Source organism: Sinocyclocheilus grahami, unplaced genomic scaffold (genome assembly GCF_001515645.1).
Source record: "Sinocyclocheilus grahami isolate Dianchi unplaced genomic scaffold, SAMN03320097.WGS_v1.1 scaffold1347.1, whole genome shotgun sequence".
Taxonomy (NCBI): domain Eukaryota; kingdom Metazoa; phylum Chordata; class Actinopteri; order Cypriniformes; family Cyprinidae; genus Sinocyclocheilus; species Sinocyclocheilus grahami.
This window is the reverse complement of record NW_015506526.1, coordinates 197,193-222,239: the sequence shown is the minus strand read 5'-3', so window position 1 is coordinate 222,239 and position 25,047 is coordinate 197,193. Positions and strand designations below refer to the sequence as shown.

Below are 25,047 nucleotides of genomic sequence, written 5' to 3'. Positions count from 1 at the left end.
GCAGCACTCGGTGCCTGGTCGGGAAATGTCACGCCCCTTACCGCCTGCTGCGAGCTTCAGTGTAAATATTGCGTCAAAATCAAATTAATTTGAGATTTAAACCCGGATGATTGTAACCACTCTAAGTTCGTCTGCCTTGGGACGACATAGTGATAACACTCGTTGCCTTCTCTAGTGCAGCTCAACCAGGTCTCGTCCCATTCGTCGGTATTTGTGATATCACAAATCCTGGAAAATGTGTGTTGTAGTCCAAACGAGTCGTTCGTTGTAGTTTTTGAAAAGTGATTTCTGTTAAATAAAATATCTCCTTTTGAAGTGGACTTTGAGCTTTGTAACTTTGCAGATCTTTTTTATGCTCAAACAGCAACATTACAGACTAACTAAAGTTGAAAAAGCATAATAGGACCCCTTTAAGAACCATCGCAGCACACATCAGTGTGGTCCAGACATTTAGGCCTAGCTACCTGGGTTAACCAGGCTTCCTTTGATAATGTGGTGCACAACATTTCCAACTTTGTGTTTTGCTGTCACAAAACACAAAGCCACAGATTTAATTACTTGTTCTAGATTCCTCAGGCCATCAGTCATTATCTGCTGGGTAGATCACATGTTGTATGTGTAATGCTGTGATGGGCATGTTGGGTCATGCTGGAGATACTCACACTCAGTCAGTCCTGAGTGTCACTCTGAGTAGGGATGGGCAGATCGATCCTTAAGTATTGATACTTTTGATACTGATGTTGCATCGAAAGGTATCAATTCTAAAGTGCATTTTTTAACCATTAATTTGATTTATTTATCAAGAAATTCGGTGCATAAAAAAGCTTCTAAGTATATTAGTGATAATTGTGTTGGATAGAACCATTTCTCCTGCTCATCGGAACACACGCAAATGCTGAAAGACAGAACCAATCAATCAAAGACAGCGTTCGCTGCTTGACACATGGCTCACAGTGCTTGTTCAAATAGGGCTGCATTTCCCAAAAGCATCAGAAGCTTAAGTAGATCTATAGAAACCATTGCCACATTATTACATTACATTGTTACTATATATAAAATTAATTCTGAAAAATGCATCACGGTTTCCACACAAATATAAAGCAGCAATAATAATAAATGTTTCTTGAGCAGCAAATGCTATTAGAATGATTTCTGAAGGATCATGTGACACTGAAGACTGGAGTAATGATGCTAAAAATTCAGCTTTGATCACAGATGCATTTTAAATTACATTTTAAAATGTATTAAAATAGAAAATAGTTATTTTAATTATATTTCACAATATTGCAGCTTTTACAGTTTTTTTTCCAATTAAGTGCAGCCTTGGTGAACATGAGACTTAAAAAAAATATTACAAAATCTTACTGACCCCAAACTTTTGTGTACATGTAATATTTATTTTAAATTGGCTAGTAAATTGGCTTAAATTGTGCAAGTAAATTTATTTAAACTGGTTGTTAAAAGTTGTGTTATGTTCTGTAATTGCTGTTGATCTGTGAATCTGGACTCATCAGTTTTAACTAATTTTAGGCCCATTTCTAATCTGCCTTTATCTCCAAGATCTTGGGAAAAAATTGTTTTTTTTCACAGTTACAAAGTTTTTTAGCTGATAATTCAATGTTTGAAACATTTCAGTCAGGTTTTTGTAAATGCCATTCTACCGAGACTGCACTTTTGAAGGTTCTTAATGATATTTTAATATTATGTGATTCAGGTGATTTTGCAGTCCTTGTGCTCTTAGATTTGACGGCCGCTTTCGATACGGTGGATCATGCTGTTCTCATTGATCGTTTAGAACATTGTGTTGGTTTAAGAGGTGTCACTCTAGATTGGTTTAAATCGTATTTTGCAAATAGGAGTTTTTCAGTCAACATAGGCGAACATTACTTGAGTAATGCTTTTTTGCCCTGTGGTGTTCCCCAGGGTTCTATTTTGGCTCCTTTGCTTTTTTTCTCTCTATATGCTCCCTCTTGGCTCAATTTTTAGAAAACATGGTTTGTCATTTCACTTTTAATGCGGATGACACCCAGGTTTATTTGCCTGTCAAATGCAATTATGTGGGTCTTGAGTCTCTTATGGCATGTTTGGCGGATGTAAAGGCTTGGCTTTCCTTAAATTTTTAAATCTTCAATGAAAAGAAAACTGAAATTATAGTTTTTAGTCCGTCTGAATTTTCAAATTCCCCGAAACTGGATTTGGGTGGGATGTCTCTGTGTTTGAAATCATGGGTAAAAAACCTTGGTTTCATTTTTGATTATGGTTTAAAGTTTGACCATCAAATAAATTCAGTTGTCAAAGCTTGCTTTTTTCAGCTGCGTCTGCTTTCTAAAGCTAAGCCTTTTCTTTCTTTTAAAGATTTTGAAAAAGTAATTCACGTTTTTTATTTCATCTAGGCTGGACTACTGTAACTCACTTTATTTTGGGATTAGCCAGACAGCTTTATCCCGTTTGCAGCTTGTTCAAAATGCTGTGGCTAGACTCTTGTGTGGGGTTAAAAAGAGGGAGCATATTACTCCTATTTTACACTCACTACATTGATTGCCTGTTCGTTTTAGAGTGGATTTTAAAATTTTGCCTCTCGTTTATAAATCTCTAAATGGTTTGGCCCCTTCTTATCTCTGTGAGTTATTGACTGAGTATCAATCCACTAGATCTCTTCGGTCTTCCAACCAGGATCTATTGTTTATCCCTAAGTCGAGACTTAAGTGCAGGGGAGATCGTGCTTTCTGTATTGCTGCCCCCAGGTTTTGGAACGCCTTGCCACTATCCATTAGACAAGCCCCTTCTCTTAATATTTTAAGTCCAGGCTAAAAAGACATTTTTATTTTCTAAAGCGTATGGCTGATGGGATATTTGTATGATTTTATAATTTTTCTGTTTGTTTGTTGTGTGTTTTTCTGTTTTTAATGACCTACTGGAAAGCACATTGGTCGACGGAAGTTGTAATTAATTGTGCTATATAAATAAATTGTCATTGTTAATAAATCTGTCAGAAAAACATATGCTAAAGTTTCACCTTTAGGGGTACAACAGCCTGGCAGCCTTTTACAAAAATTAACCATGGTTTTATTACAGTAAACACAGTTTACCACAGTATTTGTACTAAAACTGCAGTAACCACAAATTTATTATGGTAATAATAATAATAATAAATTTTAGTACTTATGTAACACCATGTTTATTTCTCATGAGGTACCCTGCAACGCATGCATACTTGTATGGTACTATGCTCACTTTTAGGGGTATAGTTGCACCTTTGAGGTTACTGCCCCAGTAAAGGGCTAAAATACAATTATAGTATATTTTATTTCGACAGTGTAAACAAAAAAGGCCTATGAAATATTAAAAAACATGGCTTTATAATCTAATATTAAGTTAGGATAATTACTGAATATATTGTTTTAATAATTTAAAAGATCAGTTTAGTTTAGAGGTATTGATATCGGCAATACTGGGCTTGAAAATATCGGTATCGGATCGAAAATAAAATAAAAGGTATCGCCCATCCCTAACTCTGAGTTCAACAAATTAACTCATCTCTTGAAATGAATTGAATATAGTCAGTATACTAATGACAAAGAATCTTGATTTAAGTTTTGTTGTTCTAGTTTATGCATTAATGCATACAGTTCCTTTTTAAGATTATAATTTTTTTTGTGTGTGAATTGGGATCAGATTACACTCATAGTAAAATATACTGTATGAGCTGCTTAAATATAGATGCCAGACAGGTGCTAATTTCTGCAACAGCTGTTCTTTACTTGTCTCACAACAGAACACACCAAACTTTGTAAAAACCTGGTATAATTAAATACTTTGTTAAAAAGTATGAATACACTTCTGAAAGGTTAATTTGTGTTGTGCCCTCTATTGTAAAGGCGTGAATTTTAGTTTCCTTAAACCAGGTGCATATATTGTTTCACACTTGATGTGACTAGACCATTCACTACCATTTTGTTTCTCTGCAGGCTGCTAATTCTTAAAATGAGGGATTAGGTGAATAAAAAGGCATTTTGTAAATTAACCAGCATACACTTTTCTGATACATCAGAGCAGGTTGCCAAACACTTTGTGTGTCTCATTCTTTAAGCTTCTTTTTCTAGATAAATCTTTGAGGTGTTTGCAGTGAACTGGTGATTTATGAATAGACCGCAAATTAGAAAAGAACAAACACAGCACTGATACAAAACTGATAAAGACATTCTTTTAATTGAAAATAATGCCTCATTATTAATATGATCTAATCATCAGTGGCAGTGCTGTCTTGTAATGTCTTTCTGTCTTTCTTTTAATTTTCCGATCTCTGATTCACTGACAATTTCCAAATTACCTAAAAAAAAAAAAATTCATATATTTTTAATAAACATTGTGATGTTTGTAATTCATGACTCTGGACTTCAGATATTGCTAAACATATTTTTATTTCTTTTTCCCCTAGAGATTTTGACTCCCTGTCAAAAGAAAATGTCTTTGAGAACAACCATCTGGTGAGTATGACACAAACCACTGACCAAAAATAATTAGCCTAGATTAGGGAGGGTATAAGTATAATTTAAACTGTTAATATGTACCATTAGGCAGAATCATCAGTTAACTGCTGACAGTTCTTAAATTGTGCTCTGGTTTTTGAAGGAATCTTTTTCAGTACTGCTCTTGAAAGAGGAAGTGGTTGCGGCAAAACGATGAAAATTACAGGCCTCTCTCATCTTTTTAAGTGGGAGAACTTGCACAATTGGTGGCTGACTAAATACTTTTTTGCCCCACTGTATATGTTTGTGTTAGTCACATGACAAAGTAATGCTCGCTTTTTGTTAGTTGAGCTAAGTCATCATTTTAGTCTATTGTGACTTTGCATAAACAGCAATGTAAATGTGTACACTGACTAAAGTTTGATTATATAAAAAAAAAAAATCCAGGTTTTTGTGCAGATGTATAGTTTTTACAGTGTACAGATAAATGTATTTTCCTTAATGTGTTTAAATGTTCATTAAAACAATTTTAAAGGCATAGTTCACCCAAAAATTTTAATTGTCATTAATTACTCACTCTCATGTCATTTCAAACCCGTAAGTCCTTCGTTCATCTTCGGACCACAAATTAATACAACTGAAATGTTCCCAAGTCCAGAGACGTAGCAAGGAGATCTGTAAAATAATCCACGTGACATCAGGGGTTCAACAGTAATTTTACGAAGCTACGAGAATACTTTTTGTGTGCAAAAGAAAAAAAAAGACTTTATTCAACAATTCGTCTCCTCCGTGTCACCCTGGTGCCATTTTGGAGAATATCCGCTGGACATAAACAACGTATGCTGTTCTGTGTCAGCTGCGTCACACGGATACGCTGTATTCGTTCAGATCAAATCACAACAAAAGGTAGGAAACCGATCCGGCGTGACGCAGCTGACACAGAACAGCATTAGGTCCAGCTGATACTCTCCAAAATGGCGCTACAGGGGGATGCGGAGGAGATGAATTGTTGAATAAAGTCGTTATTTTTTTTCTCTTTTGCACACAAAAAGTATCCTCGTAGCTTCGTAAAATTACGGTTGAACCCCTGATGTCACATGGATTATTTTACCGATCTCCTTGCTACGATCTCAGTTGCATTGCTGTCTATGCAGGGTCAGACAGCTCTCCGATTCCATCAAAAATATCTTAATTTGTGTCCCGAAGATGAACGAAGGACTTACGGGTTTGAAACGACATGAGGGTGAGTAAATAATGACAGAATTTTTGTCATTTTTGGGTGAACTAACCCTTTAAATGCAAGTTGACATTGACTGTAGCTCCAAAATATAAATACCAAAATGTTAACCGTAAACTGCAGAGCCATAGACTTACAGCTAGTGTAGATACTGGTAGTTAAGTATTTTTTATAATAATCATTTGGTTGTTATTATTGATAAAATAGGCGTTTATCACTGTCATCTGCTATTTTTAAAAGCTTATGGGCAACATCATTATGAAAAACAAGACATTTAGGACTGCTGTATGTTTGTTTTTTGTTTGTTTGTTTTTAAAAGCCCAGCACTATTTTTTATTTTTGTGTTTAATATAACAGTTTGTGCCATAATTATAATTATTTTTGTGCACTGTATTTGGTTGTTTATGCTCTGCTGCTGTGTGACCTCTCTCTTTTCGTTTCAAAGGCATTTGAGGTTGCTGAGAGTGAGTTGGGTATTCCAGCCCTGCTGGATCCAGAAGACATGGTGTCCATGAGCGTGCCTGACAGATTGAGCATCATCACCTATGTATCTCAGTATTATAACTACTTCACCAACAAATCTCATAGTGAGTATTGAACACTGCAAATAGATATGCTAAGTTATACTAACATTTTATTTACACACGGAGAGACAACAGCAATGCCTTTTTATAATCTCTCCCAAAGTTTAGTAAATAAAAAAAACTTGCAGCACATTCTGTGTGTAGTGTCAGTCGCATACAAATGACTCTTATGAGCCAATCCATTAAGATTAAATTCATGTCCATTTTGTACAAATCTTAGCAGCAGATGTGAAATGACTGAAGTGCTGAACTTATTTTTTTCTGCAATATATTTCTGTATGCAGTCATTTTCTGAGTGCATGTCATGTCACAGAACACTGCAAGTGTGACTGAAAGTGCAAGTGATTTTCTGAGGTATTGTAATACATGAGTCATTTAAGCAGTAAACACCGAAAATGGGGGGAAAAACAGATCCACTTGGACAATGAAAACAGAAAGAACTATGTTCTTGTTGACAATAAATTTCCAAACCTGATTGCATTGAATTTGGTTTGCACTACACCTGGGTTGCAGTTTTTAGGATTAATTTATTTCTCATTGTTTTGCATGTTGTGGTTTGAACTGATTTACACTGTATTAACCATTAGGTGGTGCAAGTTAACAAACCAGCTTTATTGTTTGAGCAATTTACCTGTCCAGATTTTTTTTTTTATTAATTTTTTTTTTAGGTTTAGGTTTATGAATCAATGCCTTTTTTTTATTTTTTTTATCAAGTTTGTACTGCCTTTTGGCTTCGCTATATCTCTGGTGTAATTGACAGTAGGGCTACACGATAAATCGCATGTGATATTTAACACGCATCTTATCAGTAAAGCCGGTTCTGTAATCAGCGGTAAATCTCCATCACGTGCGGGCTTTCACATTGAACAGCATTTACTACACAGAGCCGTTGTTCACTGACGAGCTGTGCAAAACCACGATCATATTCACGCGATTTTTTGCGCAGCTCGTCAGCTAATTTATCGTGCAGCCCTAATTGACAGTATGTCCCCTGTGCTGTCAAAAGAACTCAAATTGTATTGTATATTCCTTGAATTAGTACATTTAATGTAGAAAAATATGCTGGACACATGCTACTGAATGTTTGTATCCTCTATTTAGCTGTCTCCACAAAAATAAAGAGCCCTGGTGGTCCTGGTCACATCAAACCAGCCATAAAGAGACCATCTGCTCCTCCAGACGGCCGTGACACTCAGACTGAGGTAAAGAGTACAACATTGTTTTTAAAAAGCAGACGTTTTCTTGTTCTTTTTAAAATCTTAATACCTGGATAGCTGTAGACCTAACAACCACTCTGTATGAGCATAGACAAATTCTCAGAAAATTCAATCTTTTAACCACATTTAAAGATTTGCAGTTGCACCATAAGTGGAGTGGAATTTATTATTACACAAGATGGAGAGCAGTGAGATCTCATTTTGGCCTGATTCCATGTATTCAGAGCAAAATACTCTGCCATTTGCTCTAATTCATTTATGAAATCAGCAGTCAGAGCTAAATCACATATTTAGTTTGTGGTAGATATTGTAAGCTGGCTGAGTTAAGAGAATTTTGCTTCTCCAGAAATGTTCTCCCATCCTCCTTAAACCCCCATTCACTGACAGAATTCTCCTCCTTTTCTTTATTGTTCTTTATCCTTTCTGTTTCTCTCTCTGGCTATCAGTAAAATTAGTTTCTCAATGTGTTACTTTGGACATAAGCATCTGTATTGTCATCCTGTGTTTTCAAAGTATAATTATTATTATTTTTTTTTTACATTGTTTGCTTGTTGAAGAAATTTGTTCCAATTTTCTAATGTCATAATGTTAAGTATGTATGTAGTTGGTCTTGTATGCATATTTATACAGACCAAAGTATTAGCAAAGTACAAAAAATCTGAAATACGGATCCAAATAAACATCAGTGGATCTCGCCATCCTTTCTTCTACCAAACCTTTCCATGTTTGTTTTTTTTTAACCTTTCATCCTCATCCTGGTTCTTGGTGCTACATCTCTCTCTGGCTATCAGTAAAATTAGTTTCTCAATGTGTTACTTTGGACATAAGCATCTGTATTGTCATCCTGTGTTTTCAAAGTATAATTATTATTATTTTTTTTTTACATTGTTTGCTTGTTGAAGAAATTTGTTCCAATTTTCTAATGTCATAATGTTAAGTATGTATGTAGTTGGTCTTGTATGCATATTTATACAGACCAAAGTATTAGCAAAGTACAAAAAATCTGAAATACGGATCCAAATAAACATCAGTGGATCTCGCCATCCTTTCTTCCACCAAACCTTTCCATGTTTGTTTTTTTTTAACCTTTCATCCTCATCCTGGTTCTTGGTGCTACATAGTCTGGTGCAGATTTCCAACCAAAACGCAGTACTCTGAGCAGCATCTGTTCAGTCTGTGGAAAGCATGTTCACCTGGTTCAGAGGATCCTCGTTGATGGCAAACTTTATCATCGGAACTGCTTCAGGTGAATGGTCAACTGCATCTGCATTGTTCTATTTTTTTAAAGCTTAAAAATAACATTACTTATTATTCCCTCTGCTGTCATCATTGCTTTTGTGAGAATGTCTGCTTTTATCTCAGATGTAGGGAATGCAGCAGAACTTTACTTCCTGGCTCTTACAAGTTTACAGAGGATCCTGGATCATTAGTTTGCACACACCACTTCACCAGATCTGCCTCCACCAATCAGAATGGTCATTATAGTAATCAACTAGACAAATTAACCTCAACAAGCCCAGAAGACCCAAACAATAGGAGTTTAGAATCTAAAGCATCACACAGTGATGCTGAGATCACCCCGGAGAGAGAGGAAGAGGAAATAACAGAAATAGAAAAATCTTCAAGTAAGCAGCCAGATGGCAGATCAAAAGTCGAGACAGAGCACGGAGCACCTTGTTCTTCAAGTCCACCGAATCCTTTTGATGAATCTGAAGAGGAGGATCAGGACACACAACAAGAAGACCACAAGCCAGCCGCTGATGTAGCCAATGGCGATGGGCCAGCAACTTTGGTGAAGACAACTGCAGCAGAAGGTAGACCGGTTCCAGCACCTAGACGGGCATTTGAGCCCACCCCTGCTCCTCGGCCTGTACCCAGGCCACGCCCACCTAGACCTTCTGAAAGCCCTATTGTCAATGGTGAGCACTGATGCTGATCTTGTCTGCATTCCTAAAACTGTCTAACATTATACTGGCCATTCTATTACATGTTGTTTCCATGTTTTACATTTGCTAAATGTAGTGTTTGTCTTTTAATTGTGGTTCTAGGAGATCCTGATACTCAAATTCCTCAGGCTCCTGTGCCAAGAGAAAGACTGCACTCACCTGCTCGGTAAGATAATTGCTGACATCTCCTTTACTGTATCTCTTATTATGCATTCTTCAGGTTTTGTTTCTTTTATATGTACACTACTGTTCAAAAATTTGGAATAATTAGGATTTTTGATGTTGTTGAAAGAAGTCCCTTATGCTCACCAAGGCTGCATTTATTTAATCAAAAAGACAGTAAAAACCGTAACATTGTGAAAAATTATTACAATTTCAAATAACTCTTTTTCTTTTTTACATTTGCATATATTTGAAAACAGCAAAGCAGAATTTTCAGTAGCCATTACTGTCACATGATCCTTCAGAAATCATAATAATAATTAATATTAATCAAATAAAAAAGCTTATTAGAATAATTTTTGAAGGATCATGTGACACCGAAGCAGGGCTAAAGTTACTGGTGTGCCTATTATAAATATTAAAGTATATCGAAACAGAAAACAGTTATTTTAAATACTAATACAATTTCAAATTATTACTGTCATTTTCGTAAAATACATCCAGCCTTAGTGAGCATAAGAGACTTTTTTCAAAAATATAAAACACTAAATTATTCCAAACTTTTGACCAGTAGTGTATCTCTTTGTGATTTCCTCTCAGTGGTTGTAATGCATTCCTTTCCCAGCTCTAGCAAGGCCAATGACACTCCTAAACCAAAAGACCCACCCTGGCTGGCTCTTGTCCAATCAGAAACCAAGAAGAAACCAGCACCTCGCCCACCCACAGGTATAGCTATACCTCCCTGCACTGGTTCATCTCCTTCTCAAAAGGAGGAGGAATCAAGACCATCCTCTCCTCCAAATCCCTTTGATAATGATGAGGAAGAAGAGCCAGAAATATGTCCTGAAGATCCCCCTGGTCCTGTGGTGGCTAGTCATCCTTGGTATGGGATCACTCAGGCTTCTGAAATCACATCTGGGGACACAAGAAGACAAAGTCCTGCCCCTTCTGAAAGTCCCATAAGTGTCCGAAGGAAGAAGCGACCAGCACCCAAAGCTCCGAATTCTTCTACATCAGGTTAGTTGCTTACAGTGTCTGACATCATATATTTTGCTTTACATAACTTAAGAGCTGGTGAAGACTGAATTTGAATCGTCCACTATAATATTGAAAGGTGCCCCCACCACCATTATTTGCTACAATACTTCCTGTATTTCTGCTGTATATAGGTATTCCAACTTGTTTTAATTACATTTAATTAATTAAATTAATTCACTAACAGTTATTTTGATAATCGAGTAATCTTTCCATTATTCTAATGAATAATTTACTTTAACAAACAATAGACTTTAAAATGACTTAAAATACATAGCAATGAGGCAAGAATAATTGGTTCAAATAAAATCTCAAACGCAAGTAATCATATGGTTTTATTGAACAAAACACATGTAATAAAACAATATAAAATACATAATGTAATAAAACAATATAATCATAACTTATGTACATTATGTATTATATCAAATGCCTGCAGAGGGCGCCAATGGCCTGACAATTGGCATAGGTTTATGAATGTTTTACGTTGTAAACCAGATAGAATGGTGCACATTGTTCCCAGATGAACCTTATAAGCAACTCAGACTCACAGCATATGCAAAGATGGAGTTTGAGATGGTAAATGATAACTGTTCGTGTGGAGCAGCATTTAATGTGGACAGAGCCGCTCTGAGATGCACTCAACCTACATGCATAAAAATAAAACGCATATTAAACCCACAGCACACATATTTATTTAATTGAATCACAGCTTTGTAAATTAACAATAGCACTATGCTTTATTATGATTTTTAAAGGGTTTTAATATTTCATGCAGCCTTAGAAAATGGTCTAATAATGCTTTTCATAGATTCTTGTCCGTGGAATTTTGCCGGTTAAATGACACGGCATTTTTATAATCGAGTACTCTAATTTAATCGAGGAATCATGACTAGGGCTGTCAAAATAGCTAAAAAAACTAAATTTGAATTTTGTACTTAAATATTATCAAAATTCAAATTATATTCAAATTTAAAATGCATGATTTCAGTTAGGGTGAAGAAAAGCTTTTGGATTCTCTCCTGCAGCCACAAGTGGGTGCATCGAGCAAAATATTACTAATGCACGTTTCTTGAAAGCATAAGGGAGCATGACTATCTGTGAAAAAAGTGCATAATGTTTAAAATAATGTTTATAAACCAATTATAATTAATTAAGTTGCTTAAACAACTATAAACAAAACAGCATCATGTATGTATGCATAGTTTAATACAAAGGACCCAAAACTAATCACACGAGTACATTTTTCATTTAAAAACACGAGTTGCAGTGGGATGGGGGGGAAAAAACACCATAAAGTCTCGAGATATGTTTTCAAAGTTGAACTTGCATTAATTTTTCTTGGCTTTCTGAACATGCGGCTCTTTTGTGCGAGATGCGAGTGCAACGGTGATAGATGTCCCTCTAGAAAATGTGTGAAATATGCATTCTGTGTGAACAGCTTGATTTCAGTTTTGACGTAAACAACATCATCTCCGCATTGATGTTCTCTTTTCCCGCAATAGTTGTAATTAAAAACGCAGCAGCGCCGCATCTAGTGGCTTCAACTGGATAGGCTTACAAAAACATTAAAATGCAATGACATACATCGTCATCGCATCTCATGCGCCACTGATAAGGCTGCCTCCTTAACGCACACCTAAAATTCGAATGCAACGTTTTTACATTCGAATGTGGATTTTTATTTTAAATTTGACGGATATTTGAAATTATAAAAAAAATTGACAGTCCTAATCATGACAGCTCTAATTAAGAATTCATCACAGTTTATTTAGTAATTCATGAAGTTTCAAGAACTGTATGATCTTAATCAATAAAAACTGTAGTTACTGTGGGGTAAAACTTGAAAAACATTAGATTTTTATGCGGCCACACTGGTGTAAACTGAGCATTTTTATTTAGAATTAGAATATTTTAATATATTAATAATAATTTATTTATATAAATACTTTTAACTCGTCCTACAGCCCTCTCAAATGTTTGAGGCCCCATGGTTGTTACACTATATTGTAGCTGACTAACTACTCACATGTATGTATTTTTTTGTTATATATTTTTTTCCGGGTCATCTCTTTCCTGCTGTTCTTTAGCTTTTCTTTCATCTCAGACTTCCTCTCCTGCTTCTTCTCTAGCTCTGAGCACAGAGAGCCTTTCCTCCTCTTCCTCAGACCACAGTGCAGTCCCCCAGCAACCTGCTGCTGCTGAGGACCATTTGTTTACCAAGAGTGTGTCTGAACCATCAATCAACGCTCCTGCTTCTGCCCTGTCCCAAAAAACTAAACTTCAACCTCACTGTTCTCCAAACCTGCCTCCTCCACCACCACCTACCAATACCAGCTCAGCACCAGCTACTCCACAAACCAATCGCAGTGTGAGACCACCACCGTCCCCCTATTCACAGACACCCAGCACTCCAGGAAAGGTTAGATTTACTGTCAAGATCACACTGCTGTTCAAAGTTTGAATCAGTCGAGACATTTTTATGCTTTCCTATTCTTTTCACCAACAAAGCAATTTACTTGATCAAAAATAGTCAAAACCTATTTTAATTCAATGAACTGTCTATTTTCATATTAGAATTTAAATTAAAATGAGAAATTGTTCCGCTTAAACTACAGTTACCACAACAAAACTTTTTTTTTTGTCCTAAAAATGCAGCTCTTATGTGTAGAACTACTTACCTATGCCACTGATTCAACATCCCAAACCCTTATTACTAATTCAAAGGCTAACTCAAAAGCGGTACTGTAGAACTAGTAATGGATACTTAGCATGCAGTTATTGATAAATGGCAAAGAAAGCAAGTGTAATTACCTTTGTTGTTGGGAGGTAATGGCATTTGTTGAAATGTAACAAAGTTTAGTAGCAAAATATTTAAAGGGGTCATAAAATGTAGAATCAAAATATGTATTTGTACACATTAGGGATGTGACGATTCACTCAACTCATGATTCGATTCACGATACTGATTTCACGATTCGATTTTCTCACCAGCTACTCCACAAACCAATCGCAGTGTGAGACCACCACCGTCCCCCTATTCACAGACACCCAGCACTCCAGGAAAGGTTAGATTTACTGTCAAGATCACACTGCTGTTCAAAGTTTGAATCAGTCGAGACATTTTTATGCTTTCCTATTCTTTTCACCAACAAAGCAATTTACTTGATCAAAAATAGTCAAAACCTATTTTAATTCAATGAACTGTCTATTTTCATATTAGAATTTAAATTAAAATGAGAAATTGTTCCGCTTAAACTACAGTTACCACAACAAAACTTTTTTTTTGTCCTAAAAATGCAGCTCTTATGTGTAGAACTACTTACCTATGCCACTGATTCAACATCCCAAACCCTTATTACTAATTCAAAGGCTAACTCAAAAGCGGTACTGTAGAACTAGTAATGGATACTTAGCATGCAGTTATTGATAAATGGCAAAGAAAGCAAGTGTAATTACCTTTGTTGTTGGGAGGTAATGGCATTTGTTGAAATGTAACAAAGTTTAGTAGCAAAATATTTAAAGGGGTCATAAAATGTAGAATCAAAATATGTATTTGTACACATTAGGGATGTGACGATTCACTCAACTCATGATTCGATTCACGATACTGATTTCACGATTCGATTTTCTCACGATTTTTTCTAAACAAAATTAGATTTAAGACAAATTATAAATGAGATGTCTCTTCATATAAACAAAGGCTACCTGTGCTCTTTCCATTCAAAATTATAGGCAACCACTGCATTTGAATCGCAATCCAAACAAAGATGCTGAATACATGCAACATGAGCAGTTTTTTTTTTATCTAAATTAGATTGCATAATTTGAAAATTTAAAGCAAAAACAGAATGCTCTGACTTTAGTTTTGTGAAACTACACTACATAAAACATCTGCACGATTCACTCTCTGACAGCAGGAGGCGCTTATGGAGCAGCAGGATACAGCGTTTCCTTGGTTACCACTGTAAACAAAGCAGCGCTTATGAACTGCTTTAATATGAATTATACAGAGACGTGATGAAAATAAAATATCATCTAAACTTTTCTAAAGACAGTCAGTTCCCCTCAAGAGATACATTCATATAAACTCCCACCCCCAAATGTATCGCGATTTGTTTAAGATCTCAACTAGGGATGATGTAACGATTACCGGTTTGACGATAAATCATGATAAAATTCCCCACGGTTAGTATTACCGTTTCATCTTTTAATTATCATTAAAACCGTATTAGATTACCGCGATTTGAACAACTCACGATAAATAAATACAGTCCAGCATAAAGCACAGTTTTAAGTAACAGTCTCACGTGCGCACAGCACACAGAGTAGTTTCGTTTTGAGTGAAAACAGGGCGGAAAAGCTGGGAGGTATTAAAAGAGTACTAAGGGAATTATACAAATGAATATATGAATTAATTAATTATATGAATGTACCTCTGAAGGTTCTGACTGTCTTCAGAAACGATTGATGGCATTTTGTTTTCATCTTCGTTCCATGTAATACCTAAAGGAAGTGTTCTTAATTGCAATACTGCTTTGTCCACGGAGGTTACGGGAAACAGCTCCAATTCAGCTTTTCCATAAGCGCCACCTGCTGTCAGCGAGTGGATTTACAGAGACTTGTATTTACATTCAGCCTGTGTGCCTGTGTTTGATGAAAAACAAGCTTATGTGGCTTCTACACATTTAAACAATTCAGATAAGTTGTCTAGAATTATTTATGGAGCAGTAAAATACATATAATCATTTACTGATCAATTATCATTTTGACTTAACTTTTCTTTATTTAAAGGCGGAAATGTGAGGTTTACCTTTTTATGAAACTTTTTCAAAGCTTTATTTGAACATTTACATTAGATATTTGAACATGCTATTAAACTGTTGTCATTCAAGTTGTCATTTAAAATCCGAACATCATTGGTAATGTTATTGTTTTAGTGATTATGCAAACATTTCATTTTATTTGTTGTTTGTTGATTTTTAAATATAAAACTTGAAGTGATTTATGTGTCGGTACTTTTTGAACATCTGCAGCACATGTGAACAATACCGTGATAATACTGATAACCATGATAATTTTGTTCACTATAATCTTGATAAGAAATCTCAACCGATTTGAATCGTCACATATTTGTATCGATTTTCAACCGGCTCGCGGTGAATCGCTACATCCCTAGTACACATAAAAGAGGTTACATTCAGTGATGGCGCAGGGGGGCTATAGCCCCGTCAGAATTTTGAATAGCCCCAGTTTACTGACGTCATCAATATAATTTATTTTCTTAGCACCCCCACATATTGGTCTAGCCCCCCCTTAGCACCGGTAGAGAAAAAATTCTGGCGCCGTGCCTGGTTACGTTACATTAAAAACATACGGCAAGTTTCATAAAATGCACAACATTCTGTAAAGAAGGCTGTGGATAAGGTGCGATGAAGTTAGCCAAACACCGCTGTTGGTGTTTAGTTCCTTTTCTGTAAGAGTTGAGTGTTCCCCTTGAAGTTCGAGTGTTTTTCACAGAGTGAAAATGCAGATGGAAAATGGTAATTTTTACAAATATCGGATCTTTATTGCTGCAAAAAACTTTGCAGACTTCATTAACTAACAATGAGAAACATAATATAAAAATCAGAAACTGCATTTCATGTCCCCTTTAATTGATCAAGCAACAGGGCAGCTGTGACAAGAAGGGTTTGTGTAAGAGATTTCATTTCAAGTTTTCACATCTTGGATCCAGGAAATCCAGTCCAGAAGCTTTCCTTTCTTACTTTCATTGTTCAGTATCTTTGATTAATGCTCTCTCATCACTGTCATCTTCAGCGCACTTGTAAAGAGAATCCATTTAATCGGAAGACAACCACCACTGTAAGCTCTTCTGTATCCAGACCCCCAAAAGGGCCCCGTCCTGCACGACCTCCTGCTCCTGGACATGGATTTCCTCTCATTAAACGCAAAGTGAGGCACAGACAACAGCCTCGTGCTACTTTTATTAAAATTTTTTTAACTATCATGAATTTGAATATGGAGTAGTAGTAATAATATTTTTATTGCATTTTGAAACATTTATTAGTCTATATAAAAGGTCAGAATGAAAGTAGTTTGGTAGTAACTTTTCAAATTTTTCATCAGAAATTTGTCTCTTACCACCCATAAATTAATGAGTGCATGGTTATAATTTCCTGTCCTGTCATCGTATTTGGTAGGTACAGTCAGATCAGTATATCCCAGTTGAAGACATCCATGTAGAGATGAGTAATCTGGAGAAACGGTTGGATGAATTAGAGCAGAGAGGGGTGGATCTAGAGAAGAGCTTACGAGAATGTTCAAATGGTAAGAGAACTGCATGCTACAGAAGAACTTCCAACACTGGCTGTGCTAATGAGGCACACCGGCGGCGCCGTTCGGCATCTGTCCGCGGCGCCCAGCTACGTCGTGTTATATTTGTAAGAATTGTTCTAGCCAGCGGTTCTCAATTCTAGTCCTCGCATACCCCCGCTGTGCATGTTTTGCACGTCTCTGTTAACACACCTGATTCAGATCATCTCGTTAGAAGTGAGCTCCGTGCATGAACTGTGTTCCGATTGACATGCTCCCTACACAGTGTCCATTGCTCCCAACTCCCTGAGCAGGGGAGATCCGTTGAAGTTTACTTCACTTCGGAATATTCATTTACAGATTTGTGCTGCGCCGCTGCCTGCAGCGTCTTCACACACACAATCGAAACTTACTAGAGAAGCGTGAAGTGGGACATAATATACCTCTGTAAATAAATACTATTTAAATTCACGTCTCGCACACTTGAATGCGCTTTGTATGGAACATATATGCTCCCTTCAAACTGGAATCATGGAGGAATATCCGGTAATGTCCACTTCGCAGGTCACTTACAGTCAAATATAACAAACGTATGAAGCAATAAGAGAAACACACAAAATGTGCAGAGCAGGGTACACGAGGACTGGAAATGAGAACCGCTGTTCTAGACATGCCAAAAATTTGAGGCTACAGCACAGCAGCTCTTCTTCTTGGTTTTCTCTGATGCACTAACTCTGCAGCAGCTCTTCTTCTTCGTCGTCTCGTCTGATGCGCTTACTCAGCTAAGCGTTCTAACCTCGCCCTCGCCCCTCCCCACCCCCCAACCATTCGAATTTCTGTAGGCGGGAATTATTTGTAATGATATTCCAATGAGCCGCTTTGTGATATCACAAAGCCCGGAAAACAAACGCTGTAGTCCAAACGAGTCGTTTGCTGTAGTTCTTGAAAATTTATTTTTTTTAAACTAAATATCTCCCTTTGGAGTGGACTTTGAGATTTGTAACTTTCTAGATCTTTTTTATGCCCAAACATACACACTACACACTGACTAAAATTTAAAAAAGTGAAAAGGCATAATAGGACCCCTTTAACATTTGAAAGAAATTAGGATTTCCATAAATATTGTAATTTTTTTCTGAAAAATCTAATTTAAAAAATCATTTTAATATTTCTTTATTGATTTGATTGATTTTAATCATTTAAATAATAATAAAAACATATATTTAATAATAATGTTGATTACATTTATGTATTGTTATTATTATTATTATTGTATAGTCATATTAAATGGTGAAAAAACGTTTTTGTTTTTTTTTGCTTGAAAGGGTGTACTGAAAGTGATTAATCAGTTGGGGGGGGTTTATAGAGGCTGATCAGTCTGAGACTGAGCCCCAGAACTAACAACTCAAGATTAACTAACAAAACTTTATAAAAATGTAAACCGAACTGAGCCCATTTCTGGTTCGAACAGAGCAGTGTGCGTGATCTTGGGCATGGCTGCTTTTAATAACTTGACTGAGTGTCTCTGTGTTTTGTCATTTCAGATGATGAGGAAGAACATCTACTTGTTGACTGGTTCACTCTTATTCAGGAAAAGCATTTACTGGTACGGAGAGAGGCTGAACTGGTCTACACGTAAGTAAATTTTTTGCATACATTTAAAATGTTGTAACATTAATTATTATTATTTAATAATTATTATTATATTAATTATTATTAATTAATAGTAACATACTATTGCACAGTGCTTCTTAAACTGTGAGGCTTCCCTTGTGTGTGGTATAGTATCCATTTGCATCTTCTCCAGAGAAAACGTATGATGGAAAATAATCTCAAACTTACATTTATAATTGAATAACATTCCTATCATTAAAAAATGTTGGAACATCAGTTTATAGAGATAATTTAGAGGCAGTCTTAATTTATTTAGAGACGGGTGAGACTGTCTTTATATGCATGGACCTCTTTCTGGGGAAAAAAATCACTTTTATTTGCATGCCCTAGATTAATTAGGAGATATTGATTGAGTTTGCATGGTTTTAACATTTTATGCATTAGGCTCCTCTATTATTTAATTTAATTTAAATTTGTAATTTTTTTTTTTTAGCTGAGAAAGCATGTCTTCTTTTCAAAACCTTTTCCATCTTAAATCCTCAAATGTTCTGTCAGAGTGCATCTATCCATATATCTGATGTCCCTGTTCAACTAATAGATTACAGCATCTGGTGCCAAAGTTAGTTTCAGCGCACGGTTTATTTTTGCTGTGTGGATCACGCCGAAGTCGGCAGCTCTGACCGCTCTAGAAAATAAAAATGACAGGAAACTAGAAATGACATAAAAGCAAATCAAAAACATTTGAACTCTGAATGCACACAACTTAAGCAACCAACACTCTGCTGGTTGGAGATTTATGTAAACCATTATGAAGTAAATTCGATCCTCATCCTCATGAACGTGATTCCATGACGATCAAGCTTGTAATAGTTCTCAGTTTCCTCCTACCAAAACCATTTGATAATTTTGAGCCATTATTAAAAACAATATTCAGCGTAGTACCCCAGAAATTACATTAGAAGAAATGCATTCAGGCTGAACACAGCTGTTCTGCTCACGCCATATTCATTCACTCATTCCAAACTGGGAGTATGCAGGATTGCAATGAAATGTAGTCTGTTAGCAGACTTTGTTATATATATTTAGAATTATTATGCACACGACATTTTTAACTTTGACATTATCATTGTATGTACATGTATCATTTAAATAAAAAAATGTATAGATTTTATGCAGTCACACTACTGCCAGATTGCTGCTCACAGTTTGAGAACCACTGCCATAGCAAGGTACTAAAAGTTAACAGTCATGGCTCTTGCCAGTTCTTGTCCACAGAGCTGTCAAGATGATGATAATAATAATAATATACTGTATGTCAGCCTGATATTTTCAGGACCTCTGAACAGAACAATGGAGGACAGTTGGGTTTAAGTTAAATATGAAACAGGAAATATCTCTGTCTGAGTTTTATCTGTATCTGGATTTTAGAGCCAAGCAGCAGAACCTGGAGGAGAGGCAGGCCGATGTAGAATATGAGCTTAGATGTTTACTTAACAAGCCAGGTATGAAACAACACAAAAGCCTTGTGAGTAAATCCTCCTCCTTTCTTTCAAATAACTTCCTTTATTCAATCTCTCCTTTATCTCTCTCTCTCTTTCCTATTCGCTTACATCTCTGATAGAGAAAGAATGGACAGCTGAAGACAAAGACAGGGAAAAGCAATTGATGGCAGAACTCGTCACTATAATTGAGCAGAGGAACCAGATTGTTAACAGCATAGATCTGGACAGACAGAGGTAATCAGTCAATGCAAATGCACTCTGCTTCATTCTGATCCTGAGCTTGAGTGTCTCTGCTAAGCTGTTTTTCTGTAAATTTGATATGAAATAGTAAGTAATTTTGTCATCAGTTTCAAGTTTGCATGCTGTTTTTGATGAGTTCATCAATTTCTGCTTTAGGGAGGAGGAGGAAGACAAACTAGTAGCTGCTATGCTAAAGAAAAAAGGTCAGTGTTATTTCTCTTTTCACTGACTCTCTCATTCCTCATTCATAATGATACATCTTGCTTTGATTCTTGTATTTCTTTTCAGAGTTCTATGGACCGGCTGAGCAGAAGAAGAAAGCAGGGAAGTTTAAGCCCATGAAGGTTTTGAAGAGACTAAGCACCAAGAATGAAGGAGTAAAGGACAACAGTCCCCGAAAAGAAAACAGTTGAAGGGTAAACTTAGTGAAGGAAAGAGAAGCAAAAAAAAAAGGATGTACTACATGTCTAATTAACACTTTTGAATATATCGCTATAAAACAGAGCCAAGTTAAATTTGCCTTTGAGGTAGTAGCAGCTGAAATGATATACTACTGCACTCCTGCAAAATTAACACCGTCTTAGTCAGATGCAACAATTTTTTTTTTTACTTAAAAACGTCTTGAAAGGCTCAACCAATATATAATCTTACTTTAATCTCGACATTTTGAAGTAAAAGAAAACTGATACTGAATGTGATTGACATTACATTGAGAGTCCTAAATTACCCTGACAAAGTTTAACACATACCTTTCTTTTAAACTCATCGTTACAATCATAGGAAGCTCAACAGGAAGCCCATTAGATGGTATGACATTAATTTTTGCAAAACATAATTTAATCTTGTTCTCTGAGTTTATATTTATTTATGAATACTGCTTCTTGTGTTTCTGTCCATATTGAAGAGAAAAATAACTTGCAGTGAAAGTCTTCATGCCCCATCCAGGCCTTTCATCTGATTAATTAAAGAAGCGTTGTTGAGATGACTGGAGAAATGAATTACCAGACTTGCAGTTTAAAATATTGTTGAGGGAGAGTGAAGCATTTCCATCTCATGAATGCTTTTGTGATTTATGAGTAACAGGGATTTCTTGATTTTTGTCTGCATGGGTTTGGTTGCACCAGCTGTGTTTAATTTTAAAAAAAAAGTTTTAAATGGATATTAAGTTACAAATTACGCAGTATTAAATATTTGAGAGTTGCACCATTAAACTTAGCTCAAACATAACTGTACATATAAATATATACTAAAAAGCCTCCGACCACGAGTACCGACTGGAACATAGCAGATTTTTAAACCGCATCCATAAGCTCATGTTTTACCTGACAGAATGCAGTGCTTTAGACAAGTTTGTTTGTGTTGACATTTACACTCGTTTACATTTTAAAAAAAGAGAATGAAATGTGAATAACTGACTTGCAGCTCTCCAGCACGAAACCAGATCTAAACAGCACACCTCTGTGTGCATCGTTCTGTGCCAAAAAAAAATCTAAATGTCATTTGTTTTTGTTGCACCAGTATTTATTTATTGCTCATTTTATTTACGTTACTTATAATGTTATTTACAGAGTAGTGTTAGAAACATAAATTTAGCACTAGTTACATGAGGCAAAAGAAGTTAGAATTAACCTTAAGAGGTTAAACTGAAAATCGCACTTTTGTTCATGAATTTGAAAGCTGATGTTGAATAATTGAAGATAATTTTCTTATTATGCAACAATGCATATAGCTTACGATTTACTAGTGTGGACTTTATGTTCCAGTTTAAGCAAGATTTTATGAATGGCTGGTGCAACCCTACCCTGGACAACATTTTAATATACACATTAATTTTAATATGATTAACATTGATTAATACACTGCCTGGCCAAAAAATCACATACTCTTTTGTTGAACCACCGCTTTGATTACAGTGTGCATTTGTCGTGGTATTTTTTCAACAACCTTATGCAACATCCCAACATTTTTGCATTAATTTTTGGCAGAGATCATGTATTGACAATAGGAAAGTCAAACCAGTCTGTAAAGTCTACTCCAGCACAGTGAGGTTAAGGTCGAGATTCTGTGGTGGCCAATTCATGTGTGAAAATGATGCCTCATGCTCCCTGAATCATTGTGGAACATGGCCACTGGATACATCATCTGACATATGAAAAGCTACACACTGCATCAGTTAGGGTTAAAATAATTATTGTCAAATATAACATGCCAGAAACTGTTAATCCTGCAATTACAATGATCCAATCCAACTCTTTAAGTATTTGCTTATTGAAATCTAAACCACTTTTTTTTTGGCCCAGGCAATGTATTTAAATATAATTAATATTTCGTAGACTAATTCATACAAAAAAATTATAAGTTTGAAAATATTGTTAAATGATATTGTTTAACCCTATGATGAGAAATATAATGTTTTTTTACTGACAGGGTATTAGTTCATAGCATAACTTAAAGGGGTCATATGATGCGATTTCAAGTTTTCCTTTCTCTTTGGAGTGTTACAAGCTGATTATGCATAGATAAGATCCCTGAAGTTGCAAAGACTAAAGTAAAAAAAACCCAAAGAGATATTCTTTATCAAAGTTAAAGTGCATCGTGTGTGTGTGTGTGTGTGTGTATGTGTGTGTGCGCGTGTGAGAGAGAGACAGCATCACATCACAGTAGAGTCAGCTGTCTTAACCGCGGCTTGTGTACTGCATCATTGCTGTGTCTGTTCCCCTTTTGGGCTTGAACTGATGGTAAAACTAATGGCATTATTTACCGTCTTTACATTTATTTTGAAAGATGAAGCTCGCGATTATGGTAAGGGGCATTACATTTCCGACGAGTGCTTGCGGTGTTCGGCCAATCACAATGCACTGGGTCAGCTGGCCAATCAGAGCAGACTGCGCTTGTCGGAAGGAGGGACTTTGTAGAAAACTAAGCGTTTGAGAGAGGCGGGGCATAGAGGACCTACAATAATGTACAGTATTTGAAAAATAATGTGTTTTTTGAACATTAAAGCATGTCAACATATTCTGTTACACCAAATACACAAAATAATGATCTTTAAAAAAGCATCATATGAACCCTTTAATACGAGCAAAAGCTGATTGTTTTGGATTTCAGTATGAATTTTAGGTTAACCTACCTAAAAGTGTAAGAAACCATCAAACTTGTAAATGAACTTTGAGCTTGTTAAAGTGACCAGACAGCTGTGCACCCTGAAGAATCAGTGACAGATGAACATTAAAATGAGAGATAACAATAAAATGAGTCTAAACCCTTTTAATAAAAGGAGAAAAAAAACTTTAAAGTCCCAAGTATACTTAGTTTTTGTAAGCATACAGTCGAACGCATAGCCTTTCGAAGTATTCTCTATTTGATGTTGTGCGCGAACGAGGGTGGTCGACACATGCACTATTGAAAGCTTCATCCATGTCTAGTGTCTGCTCTATTTTTCCCTTATAAGTTATGGCCGATAACAAATATTTTCGAACCCTTTTAAACCAAAGCTATCTCATACCCTCTCGCTCACAAGCTCTTGTCAATGCAGTCTCCGCTAGTTTGCTGTTGTTGTTCCGTCTCTTCAGTTTTGTTTTCTACTGTGAAACAACGGCCCGGTGTTCTAACGATTTGTGCTATCCTGTCAAGATTTTGCTACCTTCCATTAAAACAGTAGGTAACACAGTGCGACAACAAAAACTACCCATCAGATTATGCTTTATTAACGCCTACACCTACACCTACCCCGACCCTAAACCTACCTTTACAGTAATGCAAATACAGTCATTATGTTTTGTTCAGCGTGAGAAAATTAACGGAATATTGATGTGCACATGCGCAGTAAGCCCTGGTAGGATGAAATGTCAGGACACCTGTGCCTTGTCCAAATACCCACACTTGCGGTCTTTGCACTTGACCACTTGAATGACGTATTACCGTACCGTTACCAAAACGTGACGTGTAAACTCTGCTGATCACGGATTGGCTGTAGAGAATCGTCACTACCTGCGTCACCGAACTTGCGACACAAACACAAAAGAACCGCTAGATTTAAATCAGCACAGCCAGCGAAGGATCGAACGCAACTGTTTTGAACGAGCGCACCTTTTTTTAACAACCAAGAAGTTTTGATGTCTGTTGTGGAAGTACAGACGTTCCTCTCGTTGATAGCAGAGGAGTGGATCCAGCGAGAGCTTGATGGGGCGTCGCAGAATGAAAACGTTTTTTTAGGAGTCGTGGTAGTAGAGGCGGCGCAACTATAACGACATGTGAATAATAAAGCAGTACTGAACTGCAGTGGAAACGCAAACCGTGCCGAGCCGAACCGTGCCGTACTGAGCCGTGTCGAGCCAAGTCGTAACACGCAGTGGAAAAGCGACATTATATTGTTGTAAAAATGCAAGTGTTTACATAGCTTTATTTTAATTTTAAATACTTTGCATTTTAAAATCAACTTCTAAATGTCTGTTCAGTAGTCCCTATAACATGACATAATTGTAATTTGTGGTGCTTTCTAATTAAGTGATAAAAAGCAGTTGCAAATGTTATAAATATCACCACTACTCATCTTTGCACCAATAAAATGTAAAAACACTGTTTTTCTGCCACATTATATGTAATATCTAATTATATTATTATTTAACTTTCATTGGAAAGGTTTCCGTGACCTCTCGCGAGATCGTGGCAAAATGTCTCACGATTTATTTCCAGAACATGATGCATGATGGGATACACTAAGCCT

At 36.2% G+C, this 25,047-nt stretch overlaps 1 protein-coding gene across 2 annotated transcripts in view; it reads left to right on the top strand.

Moving 5' to 3' along the window:
* The window catches only part of LOC107569466 (MICAL-like protein 1), a 28,481-nt gene extending 5,863 nt beyond the window's left edge, over positions 1-22,618 (top strand). The window contains exons 2-16 of one of the 2 annotated variants that reach the window (XM_016255568.1): positions 4,439-4,487; positions 6,152-6,293; positions 7,392-7,492; positions 8,629-8,753; positions 8,870-9,426; positions 9,556-9,619; positions 10,241-10,632; positions 12,783-13,072; positions 16,471-16,605; positions 16,854-16,980; positions 18,510-18,600; positions 20,008-20,081; positions 20,201-20,315; positions 20,478-20,524; positions 20,610-22,618. In XM_016255568.1, coding sequence (XP_016111054.1) covers positions 4,439-4,487; positions 6,152-6,293; positions 7,392-7,492; positions 8,629-8,753; positions 8,870-9,426; positions 9,556-9,619; positions 10,241-10,632; positions 12,783-13,072; positions 16,471-16,605; positions 16,854-16,980; positions 18,510-18,600; positions 20,008-20,081; positions 20,201-20,315; positions 20,478-20,524; positions 20,610-20,734 — 2,434 coding nt within the window. In that variant the 3' untranslated portion in view covers positions 20,735-22,618. Of the gene's footprint in view, positions 1-4,438; positions 4,488-6,151; positions 6,294-7,391; positions 7,493-8,628; positions 8,754-8,869; positions 9,427-9,555; positions 9,620-10,240; positions 10,633-12,740; positions 13,073-16,470; positions 16,606-16,853; positions 16,981-18,509; positions 18,601-20,007; positions 20,082-20,200; positions 20,316-20,477; positions 20,525-20,609 lie in introns of both variants that reach the window. The other variant, XM_016255567.1, reaches the window with a different exon arrangement.
* The last annotated feature ends 2,429 nt before the right edge of the window (positions 22,619-25,047 follow it).